Source organism: Triturus cristatus, chromosome 3_1, assembly GCF_964204655.1.
Source record: "Triturus cristatus chromosome 3_1, aTriCri1.1, whole genome shotgun sequence".
In the NCBI taxonomy this organism is placed as follows: Eukaryota; Metazoa; Chordata; class Amphibia; order Caudata; family Salamandridae; genus Triturus; species Triturus cristatus.
In genome coordinates this window covers 506,548,581-506,570,099 of record NC_140583.1, presented here as the reverse complement: position 1 = coordinate 506,570,099, position 21,519 = coordinate 506,548,581, and the positions used below count along the sequence as shown (strand labels likewise).

The following is a 21,519-nucleotide window of genomic DNA, read 5'->3' as shown; positions in this document are numbered from 1 at the left end:
CTAGTGGTATAGAACCCTATCTGGGAACTGTCAATAATATGAATCATCGTTATTTACTGACTAAGTTCAGATTGAACAAATTCCACCTTCTCCTCACAGAACGCCCAGGGTGGACGAAGGAGACGGATTTGGAGATTTGTTCCTGCGATAGATTCTCTATTAAAGACACTGCGCACTTTATCTTCTTTTGTAAACATTTGCGCCCCATTCGTAAAAAAATAATTATTCCCCTTATCATAGATAAAGGTTTTAGACAAGTTAAGCCGGCTCTCTTGTATCTTCAGCTGTTGGGTTCTACCTGGGAGATTTTTAATATAGCAAATTTTCTAACGATAGCAATGAGATTGAGGAAGAAGATCATCTGGGTATGTGCATAGAATTACGGGTAACCCATGAATTATGATTGCGTGTTTTTGCTTTAATTTTTAATGTGTCTGTATCGCCTTTTTAATTGATATTTGTAATTCTTGTTTTTTATATACATATGTAATTGTATCGTATGGTTTGTTACATTTTAAACAGCGGCCCTGACCTTGTTGCACAATGCTTTTATGGTTTTTGCTATCAACCGAATAAAGTATCTTTGACTGACTGACTGACTGACACTTTCTAGTTCAAGTTGGGCTGGATACAACCCCACACAGTTACCTGGCCAGGATTGGCCAGCCTGTCCACACCTACGTCCCTTTTATGTTACTGTCTAGAAGCAATACACAAATCTCAGTAACAGAGCCATTCACGATCCGATCATATTAACCAGGACAATGTCAAAGGTACAAATGGTTTAGGCAAGAAATTGCAAACTTTCTAAAAGTGGCATTTTCACAATTCTAACTTAAAATCTGACTTTACCATTTAAGAAGATATCAAATTACAATTTATTTTAGTGTAAACAGTATATTTATATCTACTTCCAATCTAAAGTTGGCTCATTTTCAAGATAATAAGGTAACCCAACGTTAGTCAATGGGAGAGATAGGCCTTACAATAGTGAAAAATAACTCAAGGAGCTTTTATGTGTCAGGACATCTGATACTTAAACATTTATGTCCTACCTTTTAAATACCATGCACCTTGCCATCTAGGTGGTTAGGGCCTATGTTAGAGGTGACATATAAGTATTAGGTTTAGACCTGTCAAAAAGGTTTATTTTGCAAGGTTGAAATAACAGTTTTAACATGCACTACGGGCTGCACTGGCAGACCTGAGACATGTTTCAAAAGGCCTGTCTAGTCAGTGACACAATTGGTGCTGCAGCTCACTATTTGCATTTAGTTTACAGGCCATGGGTATAGTTAGTACCATTTAATAGGAAAATGCAAGCAAACTAAATGTTTAAATTAGGTGTGAAGGAGAGAGCAAAAGCAGTTTAACGGTGGTTAGCAGAGATGTAGTGCAAGTCCTAATGCAAACAGAAGTGAATTCAGCAAAACAGGAGGAGTGAAGGCAGGAAGGTTTGAGGGAATACCAGGCCAAAAATGTCAAGTCTAACAATGTAAATGTTTTCTAACTTGTGTTCCCTGTAAAGCAGATACACTTTAATTAATGCATAAGTGCTATAAAAAAAATGATAAAATAAATAAATCAACAAATAAATCGGTAACAATGTATTTTGTAATTAAACCGACTGCATAGGTTCACATTGGTACACACAGAGCATTACAATATCTATATTCAATAAATAATTGTACTTCCATGATGATTTTTGAATGGGAATGATTTTAAAGTAAAATAAAGTTCAATTGTTGGCTTGATTAACACAGTAGCATTTCACATATCGAATGCAAACCTGCAGTCCTTGCCAATCCCTCCATGCATCATCCCTCAGCAGTGTGCATCCCTGTTCATCATCCTTATTTATTTGATGTTTTGGATAGCTCACTTATCACCTCCAAGACTCTTATTTTTATCAATTTTCAATAGTTTTTGTTATTATCAATAGTTGTTGTTACAAGGTAATGCTTTACTAACAGCTTGTCCAGGATCTACACTTAACGTTTATCTATAGATTAGGCTTGTAGTTCAAGGTTCACGTGCCAGTGATCAAAATGAGCCATCCAAATTTACCATTTCTAACTCATATCACAGGGTCTGCCAGAGTGTGCCATTCTTTGTATGGTTTAGTATGCATGTTTTAGAGTTCTAATACTGTTGATCACTGCCTCTAAATGTTTTACATTGTCACTTGCTTTTATTTTCAATTATCTGATTTGAAATGGTGTGATTTATTTTGAAACTTATTAGACCTGTCAAACAACATGAATGAGGACTCTGAAGAGGGCGATGGGTCAGAGGGTGATTTTGATGAGGAAGAAGATGCAGAGGAGGAGGAGGAGGAAGATGAAGAAGAGATCGAATGCGAGTCTGAAGCAGAAAGTACAGGAGAACCCGACCAGGATCCCGCAGCTCCGCCTATGGCCGATCCCACTATTGCTATGATAGAATGGAACACAGAAACCATCAAGGATCAACAAGAACAATACCACCATCCTAAGGAAGATAGTCCAACTGGAGAACCTATGCCAAAATCAGAAACAGCAGAGCTCATACCACAACCTATAAAGGCTGCAGACGAGACTGAGGCAGGAAGAAAGAAAAAAAGGAGAAAACGCAGGTATTAAAACTTGGTTATGATTTTTTTTTATCTTCTTCATACTCTCGGGTACAGTGTTCCAGGCTCTCTATCCACTCCACTATTACTGAATGGGTTTTTAACTAATGTATGGTGAAGCACTGCTGACAAGGCACACATTGCTCAGCTGCTGGCTGCTCTGTCAGGTGCAGTACACTGGTGGCAATTCCAGTGAGACCCTGTTTAGGGGGCCATGGGGCAGACCTGAGCTACTGGGCTTTAACCATTGTTGTTGAGTTTGTTTTCCACTTGTGTCATGGGGCACGTCTTACTATGGTTCTACAAACTGGGCAAATACAACACTTTCTGCGCTTGACTCGTACGTTAGCAAGGGTGAGCAGTCACAGACTTCTCAGGAAGATAGTGTGGCAGTGCACAAGCTCAGAACTCGGCATTCAGTCAACAGACACAATAACTTCAGTGTCCATCTCAGTACTTGTCTTTTTAGGAATACTTTTTCATCACACCATGATACTTAAATGTTACACAATTCCAATTCAGTATCCAGCACTGTGATCCTGGTTCAATTCTGCATTGTAACCTTGATATCTGCAATTCCCCATCCACAAGCAGTTAGGCCAGAAGCGTGAATGTGGATAATGCAATATTCTCTCCCATGTTTCTCCAGAGTAGATGCGGCGGTCTCTCTGTCTTCCTGCAGATGGAGGTGTGTGGCAAGGGAAGACAATCTTAGGAACCATTGAAGAGTCCGGTTGCAGCCTGTGTCTCGGTGCATTCACCCGGCTGTCTCAGTTCACTGGTGAGCCATGGCACTGGTGCGGGCCTGGCCGGCGCAGCTCTTTCTGGCCACGGCATGTGAGTCAGTATCAATTTGGCCAATTCAGGTACAGGCCCCAACATGGAAGGCTTGGTCACCATAGGAGTTGTAACTCCAATCGGGCCAAGACAGTCACCATAACAGATGCAGCCCTGACCGGGCTGATGCTGGCAGTTGCAGCCCTGATTAGGCATATAAAGTCACCACCTTAGATGCAGTCCCTACTGGGGCAATGCAGCCCTGATTGGTTCAAAGTGGTCATGAATGCTTGAATCAAATCCCGCCAGGAACCTTTTGTGGGAAATCAAGGGAAGCCTTTGCCACCCAGGTCATTCTTAGCTTTACTCTCAACTAGTGAGCCTTCTCTGGATATTCCTCACTTGTAGGGACTTTTACTCCTGGACAGTCACTCCTCCTGCAGCCCCAGGCAGACCCTGTCCCTCTCGTAGCAGGTAGCCAGATTTATAAGCACTACGCAGACCCACAGCAGATAGTGCAGACTTCAGGTGATGTCCTTTCATCTCAGGGCTGGTGTCTGGCTGTCAGGTAGACTCTAGCCCTGGTCACAGAGCAGTCCTTTGGAGTGGTTCCTTCTTTGGTCATGAAGGGCCTGGAGTTGGAACAAAGTGGGTGGTTTGAGACCCTCATTTTTACACATTTTCTAGACCAGAGATGTGAATCCCTGTCTCAAACTTCAGAACTGGTTGTTTGTGGTTCTCATTCAAGTGTACTTCTCAGTTAATTTCCACAGTCAGGGAAAGTTGTGCTCATCCTACATTTTGTGCCATGGGAAGCTAGGGGTATCCAAAATGGATCCTATGGCCTCCAGTTTTTAGACTCACTCATAGACTCTTACTACTTTGCATGTGTTACATACACACTACACACTCACACACACACTGCACACACAAACACACACAGAATGCCATTGCAAGGTTCTGTACACACACATAACAACAGAACTACACACAAAAGGGGTCTACGGGCTACACACCCGGTATCCCTCATAAAAAGGTGTGGTCATGCCACAGTTGCTATCAGTTTCACTCTCCAAAACATGCTACGCTGCAACAACTGCTGTATTTACTACACCCAAGACAGGGGCAGTAGTCCTCTGTCCATTCTAAGGATACGCTTGGTGACCCCTAAAGGTCATAGGACAAGTTCTGGAACTTGCATTATTAGGGACAGACCCGGGCCTCTGTTCATATACTTAGATTAGCATGACACCAGTGCCAAAATATAAAGTCAGGATACTTGATATACACATAATCGGTTGCTCAGGGCAGGGGAACACGCCCCTATACCATGCAGGAAACATTCCTGTCCCAGTATCATCTTTACAGTTTTTCATGGTAAGGCATACCACTGTGTTCATGGCCTCTATTATCAAGGTATGAATTACAATATATGTGACTACAAGACCAGGTGATCCTTTTAGTTGTAGCCACACTACTGCCACTTCTTTATTACACTTTTACCTTGTCCTACAATAGAGATGCCCTGAATTAATTAGTTTGGTGGCCATTTCCTTCCCAGACCTAAGGTAATGTCTTCACTTTACCAGTCATGTGGATCTCTCAATGCATCGGCACCAGACACGACTGAGACATCTTGGACCATTGCCAAAGGCACTGTGTACAACAATCTGGGAGCCTGAAACCAGCATTAATCTTAATGTGTAACTAATAGCATTGACCCACAGAGCTTCTCCAGCATTTTGATTCAATTATTCAGAATTTTCTTTGTTCTGTTCATCAGTCATTTCCATCTATAATGTCATCCTATGTCTATGCCAGTCTAGTAACAGCCTGGAAAGTGAACTAACTCTGCTCATGTATGCTAAAGTTGAATGATTTACTTTTAGAGGTAACTTGCATTGTCAATAAAGATCTGAACAGCTGTTATTAACTTTGTGACAGTGACAGAGTAGAGAAAATGGTTAGCCTTTTCCCAGTAAAGTGTGGCCTTGAGTCCAGGCTGGACTTTCACCATCCTAGAGGGGCGAGCCCAGGTACTGTGACCTTTATGGTACCAGCACCAGCACCTTCACCTCCTTGCTTCTCAAACCCAAATAAAGACCATTACTAAGTGTAAAAGATTCTGTGGATGGAAAGCATAAATGATTTAAGGTGTGGAAGCATGAAGGATTCCCTGCGATCCTTGTTCTCATGGGAATGCCATATACATTAGAGATGTAGCGTGCCAAGGAATTTTTTGCAGTAAAAGGGCCACATTGATAAAGACATGCTTTGTGATCATGTCTCCGTTATCCTTCCCTGATGTTGGGCTAGGGCTTTGGTCAGAGAGTGCTTGGTTCCCATATTAAGGTCAATACAAGCAAAAGTGAAGAATTGGTTGAAACATATTGATCCAGGAATCATAGACAAAACAGAAAAGCATGTTGAACGTTCTTGGAAGGCTAGTTTGGAAAGATTGGAGAAGAGAGATAAAAAGGCACTAAGAAATTACAGTCTATGAGGGCAGTGCAGAGAAAAAGAGAAAACACTGAAATCAGAATTTGGCGACATTACCCCAATTAGGGAGTAATGTGGTAGGAAAGGGGAACATGTAAGATAATTCTAACAAAATTTGAGATTGATCAAATGTGCCAAAGCATAGGTAGGAAGCATAACCTAAAATGATAAACAGCAGTTTAATTAGGATAGCACTACAATTAGAAGAAGTTTTAAAGCCATGAAAAGAAAAGAGCAACATTTATTCATATTATAGAGCTGAAATCTATGTCGTTGAGTATCAGTGACAATTTGCTGTGAGCATGTTACGAAAGAATTGAAAATAAAGTCCAGTTTACTGACAGATAAAGTTGGAGCTGTATTTCAAGATGAAACATTGTAGGAAGCATAACACTTGCAATAGGAGATGTGGCTAAATGCCTAGAAATGCTGACATTGGAAGAGGGAGATCCAGGATCAAACCTGGCCTTGGCTCAACAACATGTGATTCTGGAAAAATCGCTTGATCTACCTGTGTAACATAATCTGGTTCTGTTACCCTTTGGCCACATTTGAACTATATAAAAACTGCAAAAAATAGGTAGATAAGGGAATTCAAAAAAGCCTTAGAGAGTATTCTGAGGCTTGCTTTTCTAAATAAAGGTATCTTTACAAGTGTTAATGAGCTTGAACGCTGATGCCAACTAGGATCATACCGTTGAATTTGGAGTACAGAGAGAAACTGTTCAGGACATGCGTCACTTTATGAATGAGCGCAAAGACTTAAATTGTATCCAATGGTAACCTTGCAAGGTCACCAGACCAGCTGAGACTTAATTAGACAATTTAAATTTTAAAAGGAATCTATCACTGCTGCAGTTTTAATAAACTGGAGGGCATGTATAGCTTTTATTGAAAGTTCTAGTTTTGCTGCACCTGGGAATTTCTTGTCCTGTTGAAAAATATACATATATTAAAAATAAAAAAAACAAATTCACAACTTTATCCAATCCTTGCGATGTGAAAAGTGGGAAAATGCAATAGAGAATTGTTTGGGTAAGAAAACTGTGAGATTTTATGAAAGGACATAAGAGGGTTAACTATAAATCTGTAATTGTAAAACACACTACTAGAATATGTTTGGCCGCAGGGGGACACCTGCCAAATTAAATGTGATGTATCCTGGGATGTTAGAGCAATGATGAGCACAGTCGATGGCAGCTGGACCTCAGAATGTAATACCTTTGATGTTCCCTAAGGATATTTACAGCTTTGTGAAACATGGGGAAGAACTTGCGTTCGCAAGGTTATCACACAATTTTATTTTATCCATTCATGTTGGGGCTACCTACTTTTTAAGCAGACAGCATGACGGTTTAACTTCCCCATTAATGCAGCATAACTGAACTACACATGCACATTTGTTAAGTTTCTCAAAATATGTGTTAAAAAGGAAGAATATACAGTAATGAGATTCTCACATATTTACTAGTAAAGCAGGTTACTGCAGCACTCCATTTCTGGTGAACATGTCTGAAGATGCATATTATATGGCAAAGGTATTGTAGTGTGATTAGTATGATTCAGTGGTCTTCTCGGTTGTGGCGAAACCAAACTTTGCTTTTTTGGGGATGAGAAATGATATACTGAAGACTTTAACCAAATATAATTAGGTCTTTTTGTTGTAACTGCTATCGATAGCAAAACTGATTATCACTAAATCCAATGTTTACATCATAACATGAAACCTCTGTAGCAATTTATGCAAGGTGAGCAAAATTAACTGAAAATCGGTCTAATTTGGAAACCCTTCCAAAATTTCATAACCCAAGAAAACGGAGCGCAGACATGCGCCATGCGACTTAGAGCTCTGTTGCTGTTAGAATGATGGAAAGTAAATGGTGATGAATAAGAATATGAATCAATGAAGCCCCAACAATGACTAAAGAAGGAGGGAGGGGTGGTCATGATGTGGGTCAATTTAAGGTTGTAAGAGCTATCTTTTCTTACATGGGTAGATGCATTTAGGAGAAGCAATAATCTGTGAATCATTATAAAACTGCTTCAGAGTGCGGATGCTTGTAATTCAGGTATGTTGTCTCTCACTTGCTTTCTGTGAAAAAAGAATACAAATGCAATAAAAAAGGAGCCCAAAAATGGAAAAGTTTTTGGTGCCTAGCTTGGTGTGGAAAGCTTCCATTAAGTACCCAGGGTGAACACCTGCATGCACAGTGGAACCATCTGCAGAGTGTACTGTAACGGAATTAAAAAGTCATAGCATGGTCCTTTCTATAGCCATTGAAAGCAACACACGTAATGTAGTGGAGTGATTAGTAGGCAAGCTTGATGAATTCAGGATGATTGTCTCATTACAGGAATTATAGTAGAAGGTTTAAGAGGAGATGAAGACACCCATAAACAGTGAGGTGTTGCATCACATAGACATATAAGGAATCCTATTTGATCATTGTTTTTATAAGAACATTCAGCATACGATTAGAGGTTCATTCATTTGGATTTTCAGTAGCCATGATGTTGGGGTGAAAGTCCCACATTGATAGGCTGCTGTGAGAGCCTGCCGTAGTTGTGTGCCCTATGACCTATGCTGTGATTTTCTTTGTGACCAGTGCCATTGTAGCTCAGGGCCACAAAGATACACTCCTTGTGGTTTTGTTTGATGCCCCAGTAGAGTGCTAGACTCTGACAAATGGTGTGCACATCTAGCATGTACCCTCATCCAAACTGAAAGGTGAATATAGTCCCCTACTTAAGCCATAGGTATGATTAATGAGTAGTGCCACCAGGTTCATAGCGAAGGGACATGGACTTTTTCAAATACATTGCTGGAGGATATATCTATTAACCTGGTAGAATCTATGCAGTCTCCCATAATTGAAATGATTTTCTCCCATCTGAGTACTTGTGTGATAATACATGTGTATGGAGTGCATGGAGACAGTATGCAGCATAAATTTACACATTTGCATGTGTGACAAGATTGTGTTTCCATGCAAAAGTGAGTACTTTTTAGGTTCCATGTCTTTGGAGAAGCCCATAGTCCTTATAACAGGGAAACCACATTGTAGTTTTTCCGTTATCTAGCCTTTTGGTCTGCAATCAACATTCATTTGAGGGATCCGCATACAACTATGCACTGTCTAAAACCGGATTGGTGGCCTGTGCAGCACTGCCCACAGATCTGTCTACCCACAATTTAATCCAATTTGAGATATATGGTTTGTGACACACAAATACACAGCCTTCTGGTCGGGCTTTGCTTCCTCCTCCCTCTAAGAAAATGAGTGCTCTCGAGTCTGCACTGTTCTTCTAAGCACCTGCCAAACCGACCTATGGGTCCAATGAATGGAAGGATTGTGGGGCATGATGAGCACCCAATCTTAAGTGTGAGACTTTTCAATTATCACCTAGTGAAGGTAGAGAAGATCTCACTGTAGAGAAGACTGGAGGTCAAAAACTTTACCAAGGGTAGGAAAAGGTTTGGAGGATATCAGCATCACCAATTGTATAGGAGAACTAGAATCTGTCATACATACCCAGGGTAAAGCAAGGCTTTGACTCCCCCATAACTGCCCACTTTAGATGGTGATGACTGAAGATTCCCATAGTTCCTCAGCTAAGGGAGGACAAGAGGCCACCCTGCATATAGAGAGTCTGAATTTCAGTTTTGAGACTTGGTCAAGATTAAGAGCACCAGCTGGCAGTATCTTGAGTAGTGCTTACATACACCCAAGTGCCCGCACGTGCCAAGGCACATATGAAACCTGCCAAACTGCAGGCATTTGGTTTTTGTTACATCCATGATGCTTGCTGACTGCTAACCAGGCGCCTTGACTGCTCACTCAAGAGTGTACCCCGGGATTTGTTATACTTGTATTTGCTGTCATTACAGACCCTTTTAATATTGAATATTTATTTTAACCTTCTTTCTCAGCATTTCAGCATACACATTACAGTGGATTTGCCAGCACATAATCATATCAATTCGAGTAATACTGCCAATATTATCTGCCATCATATTGCGATGTTTCTGTGCACTCAGAAGTTACATGTCCCTAAGATGTAGAAGAAAAACAGAGAACAATACAAATAATAAGCCAAACTTGCAGTCCTCGTGTTCTATATATCTTTTGAGGGCAGGAGAGTCCTAGCCGTCCTGTGATTGGTAAGCCCCATACATACATCACCTTGTAGATTAACATTTATCGGCACTTGGATTCGAGTCCACAGCCTGCATTCGTGCTGTGTTCCCTCAGCCTCTCCATGTGCAAGTCATACCCGGACGGGGAAGAGTGCCCCCGTCTATCATAATGAGGAATATACCTCCACCTGAGTAAATCTCAAATCGGTGTAAAACCAGAACAAAACAGACAAAATAGAAACCCTACAGGCAGAACAAAGTGTGACCAATTATCATGTACAAAAGTAGGGTCATTTTTTAAAGAAAACAGTTCCCATCTGCACCTAAATGAAAGTTTTATACATAATCTAGTGGGTCAGAGTGTGTGTCGATGGAGTTTCGATCCCGTGTTAATATGGGATCACCATCAGGACTATCAATCAAATGACTGAGACAAATCTAAATAGTACAAGAACACATTAACAAGAATTGCATCATTCACCTCATGTGTCAATATAGGATCAAATAGTACAATGATACTTAAACTACCTGAATATAAGGAAAGGGGAAGGAAGAAAAAGTAGGAAAATAATGAACTGATGAAATTCAGTGCAAGAAAAATCAAGACAGTATATGGCACATGCAAAGACGTGCAAGATGATACAAGGCTACATGAAGCCTCTTAGAAACCAAATAACTGTGTGTCAGGTTCGTGAGGCATGGGGGTCCATGCAGCAAATGTGAACAGGGCCCATGCAAGGTAATCTTCTATAACATGGACCTGTATGCTGACCTGATGTGTATAGATCCCTTCATGGAAGGACTATCGGGCTAAAATATTGATAATAAGCCAATGCTGTACAAATACGTTTCTATGGTAAGTGAGAGAATAAGGAGAATCTACATGATTTTTGGAGCTCCACACCCCTTGACGGGTACTATAGATGCAGTGCCTGCAGCATATGTGATTACACCATTGAATCTAAAGAATTTGTACAGAATTATGTAAAAACTGTTTTAACGGAATTCTCCCGTTATAACACTCAGAACGTAATTTATGTAATCACCTGCCCATGTAACATGATCTCTGTTGGCTAAACTACGCAAAAAATAAGAATATGCCAACACAGGAGCCGGATCAGGTGCAAGGTCATGAATGCTCCTCTCGTGGAGCATTTTCAGACATCAGGACATAATGAGAATGTTATTAATGGCAGGTTGTTGAGGTCATAAAGACACCAGTACGTGGAGCTGACATCTGAACAATCCTCAACAGAGCTAAAATGGATTTTGAAGATGGACAACTTCCAAAATGGCTTGAACAGAATGGAGGACTGGACCACATTGATCTATCTCTTCTTGTACTCATGTAGTCTTCAAATTCATGGTAGCTTTTTTGCTTTCGTCTTAAGAACTTATCAATCACTGAATAAATAACCCAATTTGTCTTAGGTTGTTGATTGAGCTGGAGAAGACTCTATGATAATCCCATATTAACACAGGCTTGAAACACCGTCAACACACACACTCTGACCCACTAGATTATGTATAAAACTTCAACTTGGGTGCAGAAGTGAACTTTTTTCTAAACAAGTGACCCTACTATTGTACATAAACATTGGTGACACTTTGTATTGCCTGTATGTTTTCTATTTTGTCTGTTTTGTTCTGGTTTTAACACCTGCTTTGGATTTACTCCGTCAGGGTATATTCCTTATATGTTTTTCTGTTGCTTTTTATTCTGGAAATAAATTACATTCTTTATAGTCATTGCAACAATTCATGGGAATTTTTATTTTTCCACAAGTATTGCTTACTAAAACGTAATACTTAATGACCATTGTTCCTTTAATCACGCATTACCCTTGGTCCCTAAAGATCACAGGTGTTCCCTTGTTCTTGAAACCCCAGTCTCTTAGTCAGCACTTCACATATTCTTAAGTCCCAGTCTTCTGTAGGTGCCTGCAGATCATCCAATAGCCCTTCCCAATCTACTGCAATGGGTCTTTTACGTACTGCCTGTGCCTCTTCCTGTCTCAGTGCCACTGCCTCCGCTGTTGCCCACTTAAGTGTTTCCGCACTCCAACGCTCCACCCAAGGCAGTTCCCTGGCCTTCCAACATGGCAATTGGCCTACGAGTCATCATCATTGCCATGTCTATGAAACGGGAAACAGCACCCCTAATTCACCTCCTCCTGTTCGGTCTGATCAGGCACTGGCCATAGTGTGGAGATTGGTGCAACTTGTGAGGTCAGCGGGTTTGTGCGAAAACCACTAGCCAGAGGCTGTTGGCCATTGGGCAGTTCCAGAACATGTGCGCTATGTCTGCTTCAGGCTCCATACATCGCGGGCAGTTCGGCGAGGATGTGGGAAAGATCCTGTGGAGTCTTGCCAGTGTGAGATAAGCCCTATGTAAAATATTGTGTTGAATGTACTGAAATCTTGCATTACGGGAAAATAAATAACCAGCATTTGTAAAGCGCACAGCTACCTCCAGAGAGGTGTCCCGGCGCTGGGGGCTGTCGGGAAGATTAAGCGAGCTATTGCCCAGTCACAAGGTGCTGGGCTAACCTGCCGCTGGCACCAGGGATGGAACCGTGAGCCCCCGTGTTCCGGAGTCAGCCGCCCTGGCCGCTGCACCATACCACCTTGCGCGGGTAGAGTAGTGTTCTGTCCCATTCTTTCTGCGTCAGCTCTCTGCCTGTATCGTCCTGCCAAGGTCTCCAAAGCATTAGTAGTGGGTCTTGTGTATGATGTGAGTAGACACGGATCAGCCCTGTTAATAAGCGTTGGCCAGCACCCACACTGTGTATGGTGTGTATGGGTGGGTGTTTGTGAGGTTCTCCGTCAGTAATCTGCCAGTCTTCCGAGCTCAGCGTCATTCAAGCCAGGGGTGTAACACAAGCACCCGCAGCCCCCGCGGTGCGGGGGGGCCCCTGCACTCCAGGGGCCCCCTCTGCAGTCCTGCCAAGTATCACACTACTGCAGGCATGAGACTAACGCATTTCAGTGTGGTGCTGTGCATTACCACACTGAAATGCATTGTCGCGCATATACATAGTGACTATCTGCGTTTTCACTGAAGCTCTGCTGCCTAAAAGTGTAGCAGCTGGCTGCGAGCAGTCATGGCTTGTGCATGCAGGTTTGGGGGGGGATCGCCTCGAGGTTCACACTCACTGTTACAATGTTCCTCAGCTAGCATAAATCATTGTGCTGGCGCCGCTGGGGGACATCACATCCTGCTGCCAGCGGGGAGTTCCGTTTGTTGCAAGGTGCTGGCTATGCAGGTTGCGCCAACTTCTCAGCCTCGAGCTGCTTGCTACCGGTCGTCGCAGCCCACGTAAGTTTAAGTTAATATCAGCCTGCCACTGTTACTCTAAAGGTGAAATGGGTGGCTGAAGACTGTCGCCGTGTGAAGTGTGTGGGCCTCTCTGACAATCAAGTACTGTCACAAACCTTGTAAGAAGCCTGCGGTGAATTGAATTAATTATCGAGCTCACATCACAGAGCTTCTGACCGGCGGGTGCAGCTGCCGCCCAGGACAGTGTCTGTCACTGGACAACAGCAGACACTGAGGACAACCCTGGACTAAGGAGGCGGGTGGTAAACGACTCGAAGTAAGTACCAGCCACCGAGTTTCGATTAACACCACTACAGTGCTAAAAAATCTTTTAAACGGTTTCAGTTACAGTTGTTCCCGATATTATATGCGCTCTATGGAATGCGGAGCAGTTAACAGTTACCGTGTTTTGAGAACATATCTTTGATATTCTTTCTAGTCTATTTTTTAACTTTTATTCAGTGCGAGCCTGAACACTCACAAGATACAGAGAAGGTGCAGGGTTCGTGGTAATCTCACGTGTGTGGCGATGGCAGGAGTATGAATGCACATTCGCCGATAATCTCATCAGGTGTGTGGATGTCGATGCACTGATTTTTGTCTGTGAGTACATATAAATTCGAGAATGTAAATTAAATTCAGTGCGTTGCAGGTGAATGAGTGCAGATTGAGTGCAGACAGTGAGTCTGCCACTGCGAGATCCACGTTGACTGACAGTGGCTCCTCCGCGAGTATCCTTTAGTTTTCACCATATAATACTTCGCCCCCTCGGTCAAACAACAGTGAAATGCCGCTGCCTGTGTGACACCAGTTTGCTGCCTGTCCTCATGGGGACCATTGCGCGAGCAGACAAGCTTTTACAGTCATCTCTGCTGAAGCAGGATCTCAAAAGATCTGACTGCAGTGCCTCCCGTGCTGTGCTGAAACACAGCAAACGTTTCAGAATTTAAAAATAGTCCCTCATGAATTATAAAGGAGGAGGGAGGGGTGTAATTTCTGATATTTATCTGTTGCCTCATCTTCATTGCTTGATTTTGCTCACTAGCAAGTGTCACTCATAGTCGTTGAAATGTCACTCATAATTACAATGAAATTATGAAAATGTCACGCATAGCAATTTGAAACCTTGGCAGCTCTGCCTCCGCGGCCGCACAGCCAGCACATTAAAACATGTGGGCGACCTTAATTTGTTTATTGCCAATGCTAATTAACCTTTCAGCAAAGCACAGACACGCGCTTCTCTGGCAGCTGCAGTGAGTGTGACAGACTGCTCTACTTTGTGCAGTGCACTGCTGCTCTGCCCTGGTACTTTAATTTCTTAAAGTTTGCACAAAATGTCATCGACCAGGCTGGGCTCCATGGCTATCACTTGCATTTGCGCAGCGGCATCATCCATTTGCCTGCACGAGCGGGGCAGCAGTTAAGATTCTAAAGTTATGTTTTGCAGCCTACCGCTGCGTTAGCCGCCAGTCATAATCATGCCCCTCACCCCCTGTGCCTCTAGTGCCTCTAATCATGAGGCCCCTGTGCTGCCAGTGCCTTGCATCATGATGCCCCCCCCGCCTCACCCACAGGACCGGACTGCTGAAGACTGATTGTCGACGCGGGCTCAGTTACTATCAGGTCTGTAATATCCCACCTGCTTCTTGGATGGATTGCAAATATATTTAATTTTACAGACTCAGCCTTAACCTGTAATCGAATTCAGCAATTTTTAGAAGCAATTTTTTCCTTCTGCTTGTGCTCACATCACCAATCATGTAGGCTGTTAATATTATGGTTACATATTTGTTTAACTACCATCAGGTTACACGGGGACTACAGCCCTTCCATTTCTGGTGTTTTCCACTAGTTTTAAGATCTTCTTTAAGTTTCTCGTTGCTAAAATTAGTGTGATTTCTGATATATATGTGTGTATGTTTCCCTCCTCTTTGCTTGATTTTGCTCACTAGAAAGTGTCACTTATAGTTGTTGAATGTCACTCATAATTTCACTGAAATTATGAAAATGTCACACATAGCAATATGAAACCTTGGCAGCTATGCCTTGCCTTCTGCCGCCCGCTCGTGCCTGCCACTGAAGCTGCAGGCCAGGCCTCAGGAGAGTCAGTCTGTCGCCTAAACATTCTCAAGTTTGAAAAGTTGTCTCACACAGCATAATTTTCAACCTCCATGTCTTCAATGGAATGTGTGTATATTTGTATAAAAACACACTTATTGATTCATCGCGTCCATCTCTCCTCTCTAGCTCCGACCTCTCAGTGTATAAATAGACACCTTTCAGGAACAATCGATATAGACCTAGAGCTCTGGTAACGCCAGACAAGAAAGAGCCTTCCTGTAGTCTGATTTAGGATATACAAGCTTGGAATTATAAGTGCACAATTGGACAGTGTAATATCGCATTTGTTTCACGATACCAAGGAGTGACATATTCCTCCTATGTGAGTCTTATAGCAGCACAACATGCATGTCTGTGGGCTACAACGTTGTGTTACACTATGTGCTGGTGCAGGTGATTGTCTTTCTGATGCCAGATTTTGCAAACAGAAACAAAAGACAGTCCCTCCAATTTTGAATTCATGTTTGTTGTATTTGTATAGCGCCTTCTCCCATAAGCATGAGTCACTCCTACTCTGGGCATCGTTGTCATGGGGTCCCGGGTTTAACAGTGACAGGTTACATATGGCTCTCTTTATTTAGTTGTGTATGACAGGTAGAATTTTGGTCATGTCGAATTTAGTAATGGGTAATGTCGATTAAAGTGAAAGTAAAATTAATGTAATGCTGTCCTACATCTTTGTTTTGCGTTATGTGCATAGATGTATCCATTGACCCAGTTATTTCCTGGAGTAAATGTCTCCTCGCCGATGGGTTTTAGATATGTGCTTATAAAAGGATGTATGTACTTGTATGCATTAGGACCCCTGGGTTGCATGGCCCAGATATGGAAAAAATATGTAGAAATCATTGCAGAAACACCAATTTCCAAGTTATACCCCATTCCGTATGGGAACTTTCTTAATAGTGGGGGGCACTGCACTGAGGAATTCCAGCATACTTCATTATTAGGATGATAACACCTCATCTGGAGTCCCTCGTAAAGAGGGCCATAGTGTGGAGCTGCTGTTGGGCTCACAGCTCTCGGGAGACAGTGCTGTCTCTTCTTGAGCTCGGGCCTTTGTTTGCACTGTGACAGAGACAGGTGATTTTGGGGCTCAGAATGATTGTTGTTTATTCAGTAGCAAACAGGATAAGAAAGTACTGTGTGTTTGTGTTAGCAGACCCCACCTTTAGCCCATCCTTACACCCATAAACTTCTCTTTACTACTCCTTGAACCCCTCCTATTTAGTAGTAACTATTGCTCATTTCTCAGCAGCTTTCCATTGTCCCTCCGACAATTACAGCTAAATCGTAGGTTTATGTGTGCGGAGACCTTTGACACTTTTACAAAAATCTCGACATAGAAAAGATAGGAGATATGGAGGGCTCTGCTTGTAGGTTTGTGAATAGCATTTTATAGTACATGAGAAGTACTACCTAGTACTACTTTATGTACTACAAATGCAGTTTGTGAATGGGACCCCTTTTTGATCTGTTTCAAAATCTTAACCACACCCCATGCTAAATACCTACAACAGACAGTGTGTTGTTTTATGGTCACTTATACAGGTGCCAAAACGGCGCCTCCTCTGTAGCCTGCAAAGATGTCCAACCAGCTGTGCACAGCCTCCACTGATGCATGGACATGGATTCTGCCAGCTCTGCTCACAGCCTCCTCTGAGGCCTGGAGTGGTCCCTGCTAGATGTGTTCACAGCCTCCTCTAAGGTCTTAACTGGCCTTGTCAGCTGTACATAGAGTCCTCTGAGGGCTGCAAATGGATCCTGCCAGCTGTGTACACTGGCGGTTCAGAGGTCATAGTGGATCCTATCAGCTAGCTGTGCACAGTCTCATCTGAAGCATGTAACTTGATCCTGCTAGCTGTAGTCAGCCTCTTCCGAGACCAGTAAATGGATGTGGACGGCTGTGTGCACAGCCTCCTCTGAGTTTCTAATGGGCTCTACCAGCCGCGTATGCAGCATCCTTTCAGGCCTTTACATGAATGCTGCCAAATGTGTGCATAGCCTCCTCTAAGGGAGTAAATGGATCCTACCAGGTGTTTAAGCAGGCTCATTTGAGGCTTGTAAATGTATTCTACCAGATGTATGCACAGCCACCTCTAAGACTGTAAATGGATCCTGCCAGCTGTTTATGCAGATAGCTTTGAGGCTTGTAAACGGATGCAGTCGGATGTGTGCACAGCCTCCTCTGAGACTGCAGATGGAGCCTGCCAGTTGTTTGCTCAGCCTGCTTTGAGGCGTGTAAAAGGATGCAGTTGGTTGTGTGCACAGCCTTCTCTGAGGCTGTAAATGGAGCCTACCAGTTGTTTACTCAGTGTGCTTTGAAGCCTGTAAATGGATGCTGTGAAATATGTGCACAGCCTCCGACTGAGCAGGAAGACTGTGCACGGGCGTCTTTGTTTGTTTGGGCTAATTTCAAGCATTCCCTTGGGTCTTGTGTTGTGGAGGAGCCCTAGTGTGCCTGACCCCTGACGCAAGCATGGGGCAAGCAGAGGGCAAGCACCCAGGGTATGGTGGGAGAGTCTCAGCTTTGCAGAGCACTCTGAGATATGTTTAGAGTGGGCTGTGACACTTGCACTCTGGGGATGAACCCTGTGCTCAGCGTCTAGTTGGCCACTTTCTCAGCATGTGTCTGGCCTGTAGTACAGCCCCCTTCTGCAATTCCTGTACAGAGATCCACTCAGAGTTGCATATGTGCCCAATCAATTCTGATCTTTTGCTGGCGCTTCTAGCCCAGAACCGGGGCACCTCACTCACTGATTCACTCTACCCAAAAGTGCTGTGGCATAGAGTAGAGTGGCGTAGAGTTCAGGCTATCAGTGCAGTAGTTGTAGCGCGCAGCTGCAGCATGTGTGCACCAGTTACCTCATATCAGTACTGCGGCCAGGCGGCCTGCCTCATGAATTAAATGATGCGCTTCTGAGCCTCTCAATAGTGAAGATGGGTTGGCCCTCTCTCCTGTTTACCAGCCCAGCATCATCGTCTTTGTTGTAGCAAAGTCTGATGACCAAGTTATAGATAGAGCTACACAACTATAGGGGCAGCAATTACATGTTATGGTCCGTTATTTATGTTTATATAATGCATTCTATGGAAAATATGGCCCACGGTCCAAATGCCATGTCTGTCCTTAGTTAGATGTAAGCAAAATGTTCTATTTAATGTGTTGTGTTGGAAGTTTGTGTGTGTTCCTTGTTATTGGAAAGTGCTCTTCGGGGCCACATTGCAGCCAGCTGTATAGTATATCTGTGCTATGTGGGGTGTATGCCAGGTCTGTCCAGAGCGTTCTGGTCCATGCTTGCATGTGCTTTAAACTACTTACAATGCTCTCGGGAGCTGCGTGCCATCCATCTATGTGGTATTTCTGAGCTATGTGCTATATAAGCTCCACCCAGTGAGCGCTATTACATGTCTGCGTGTGATGTACATTATTGAAAAGTTTTGTTGGGTGCTACAGTGCAGCACAACAGTCAGCTGTGCGCTCTGAGGTACACAGTCAACATACCTTTGTAAACTGGTTACAGAGGCTTTGTTTTTTTCTGGTTCCAGTACACCCTTACCCCCCACTCTGCCTATTTCTTCCATTTGAAATGTACATTTACTGCTGTAGTGTGAGAATGCATTTCATGAAAAGGAATATAAAATAGGGTTGCCAAAAGAAAAATGCCAGCCATGTGTTTAAGGAGCCTGTAAAGACCTCGTCTTGGTACTAAATAGGGTACTAAATAAAAATAGTATGTATTCATTTGTAATGTGACTTTTATGTCTTTGTTCCCTTTAATTATCAGTCATGGAGCTCATCATTCAGGCAGCCCTAGAACACAATTAAAGTGCATTCTATTTTATTTGCAGACTGCACAGATAAATGCTGAAAATACGGCTTTAGGTGACTGCTTATTTTTGTGGGGGGGGGAGCAAAGTGGTAGGTGGTGGGCTGGGCCGCTGGGGGGGCCCCCTCATTGTGCTTTGCAGGGGGGCCCCCTCAAGTTTCGTTTACGCCACTGATTCAAGCTTAGGCCAGGAAGTGTCCCACCAGGAAGTGTCCCACCGGGAGATCCCTGTCATCGCGAAATTGTTCAAATGGGAATGTGAAAGAGGTCCCCTAGTGTGCTCATTCCGGCCTCCTCCCACAATGTGGACGCTTACAACCCCGGACATGTCTGTACTTGTGTATTTCATGCCTCACCCGACTGGACGGAACATAAAACACTGCTGTCTTCATGTTACCAGGTTACCATAATATCTCCGTGTGCGAATCTAAAAATCATTACTTTGCAGCCGCCCTGTAAGAGAAGATCTTGTTACTTTGTCTTAGTTAAGTGTTGTTAGTTTCCCATGACTGTACACGTAACCTACTCCAGACGATAACAAGTCCTTGCCCCCTCTACTACTGTGCCAACAAGCTGCAGTCCCTTTTCATTTCACAGTGTTACAAAACTGTACACACACACGCAGCTCTATTCATACTGAACAGACAAAATAGATTTCTGTAACTGAAAGTGTTACTCTGCCAGTCATTTACATGAACTGTAAGCCTTTTTCAGCAAATAATGTAGTACGTTAAGTTCCATTTTCGCTTACTCTTTTGGTATCTGTAAGGCGCACACAGCATTTTCTTCCCTGTGCTTTAGGACTATCGTATTGGCCAGACTGCTGTTGCCTATGATATTTAGTCTGGATTGTCCCCATTCTAATAACTGTTTATCCACCTGCACACTTTCTTTAACTTTATTTTTAGTATTCAGCTGAAGGTCATTGCTTTGAAAACGTATTTACATTTTTAAAACATTTTCTTTACTTGCTTTTGTGCTCTGAGCAACAACCAGGAGAAGGAAAAGGAAAGTATATGTGTTGCATCTGTACAGAACAAAGTAGAGTAATATAAAAAAGAAAGGAACATATTTGGAAGAAAGTCATTACATCAGGAATGGAGGCAATTGATCATACTCAGCTTGAATTAAGGAATCACCATCTGCTTGAGATCACATGCAGCCAATAAAATGTACCCTTTCTATCCCAACTCTGCAAACACCTTCATTCTGTAGACCGTTCTGTACGGGTCTTATTGAAACATGCAGTTTTACCCTATTCCTACCCTCTGCCACCACAGTTTTAGACTGCAATTCAAGAGGACATTAGTGAGGGTGTGCAACTGTGCGAAGGATGGTGGAACGCCATATACTGTGTGTGCATTGATGCATGCCTACAGCTATTAGAAATTGATTTTTAGTTCTATTTGGTGGCATGGTGCCTACCAGTTGGCATCAGGTGGGACCTTACAAATGAGGAGTAATACATGTGTATAGCCCTGTTAAATTTGCCGGGATCTGCACTAACATTTGTAACATGCAAAGTGTAGAATTTCATGAGCTGCTTTACCTTCTCCATCTAGCACTTGCATCTTGTATTTGAAGAGAGTGTTACTCTAAGGTAAATGAAACCCCTCATCCTTGTGGTAATCAAGATATTTTGTATGTGAAATGATTTGGCTTGTGGTCATGGGCGGCTCCACCATGTGGGCGGAGGAGCGTTGCCCCACTGCTTTCTCGCAGTGCGAGAAGCAGAAAATAAAATGGTATGAATACAATTTTTATGTTTCTGCTTCTCTCACTGTGAGAAAGCAGAATGGTATGGTTGGGGGTGGGCGGGCGGGTCTGCTCGAGGGCAGCAGAGGAGTGGCTTTCCCAATGTTGTGGGCCCTGACTGTTTGGTCGCCCTATGGGGCCGACCAAACCAGTCATGCGCACTCTCCCTTTTCTTCATGTAGACTGGATGCAGCCTACATGGAGAAAATGGCCTCCCCATAGACGCCTGTGTGGTCGACGTCCCAACCAATCACAATGCTGCCATTGCAGCTTTGTGATTCGCTTAGGGGAGGGGAGGGAGGCTGCCTGCTTCCTGTTCCTGCAGAGGCAGAAAAGCAGGAGCCGAAGCCGGAACTGGAGCTTAGAAAATGGGGGTCCTGGGAAAGTTATGTTTTTTTCTTATTCGTTATTATTATTTAACCTCCTGTCCCCCACGCGACCCCCTTTCCTCATGACCACTCGCCCTTCC

General features: G+C 43.1%; 1 protein-coding gene across 1 annotated transcript in view; it reads left to right on the top strand.

Moving 5' to 3' along the window:
• The window catches only part of TTLL13 (tubulin tyrosine ligase like 13), a 433,768-nt gene that overhangs the window by 40,808 nt on the left and 371,441 nt on the right, over positions 1-21,519 (top strand). The window contains 1 exon segment of the mRNA XM_085644394.1: positions 2,245-2,614. Within this exon segment, the coding sequence (XP_085500520.1) occupies positions 2,245-2,614 (370 nt within the window).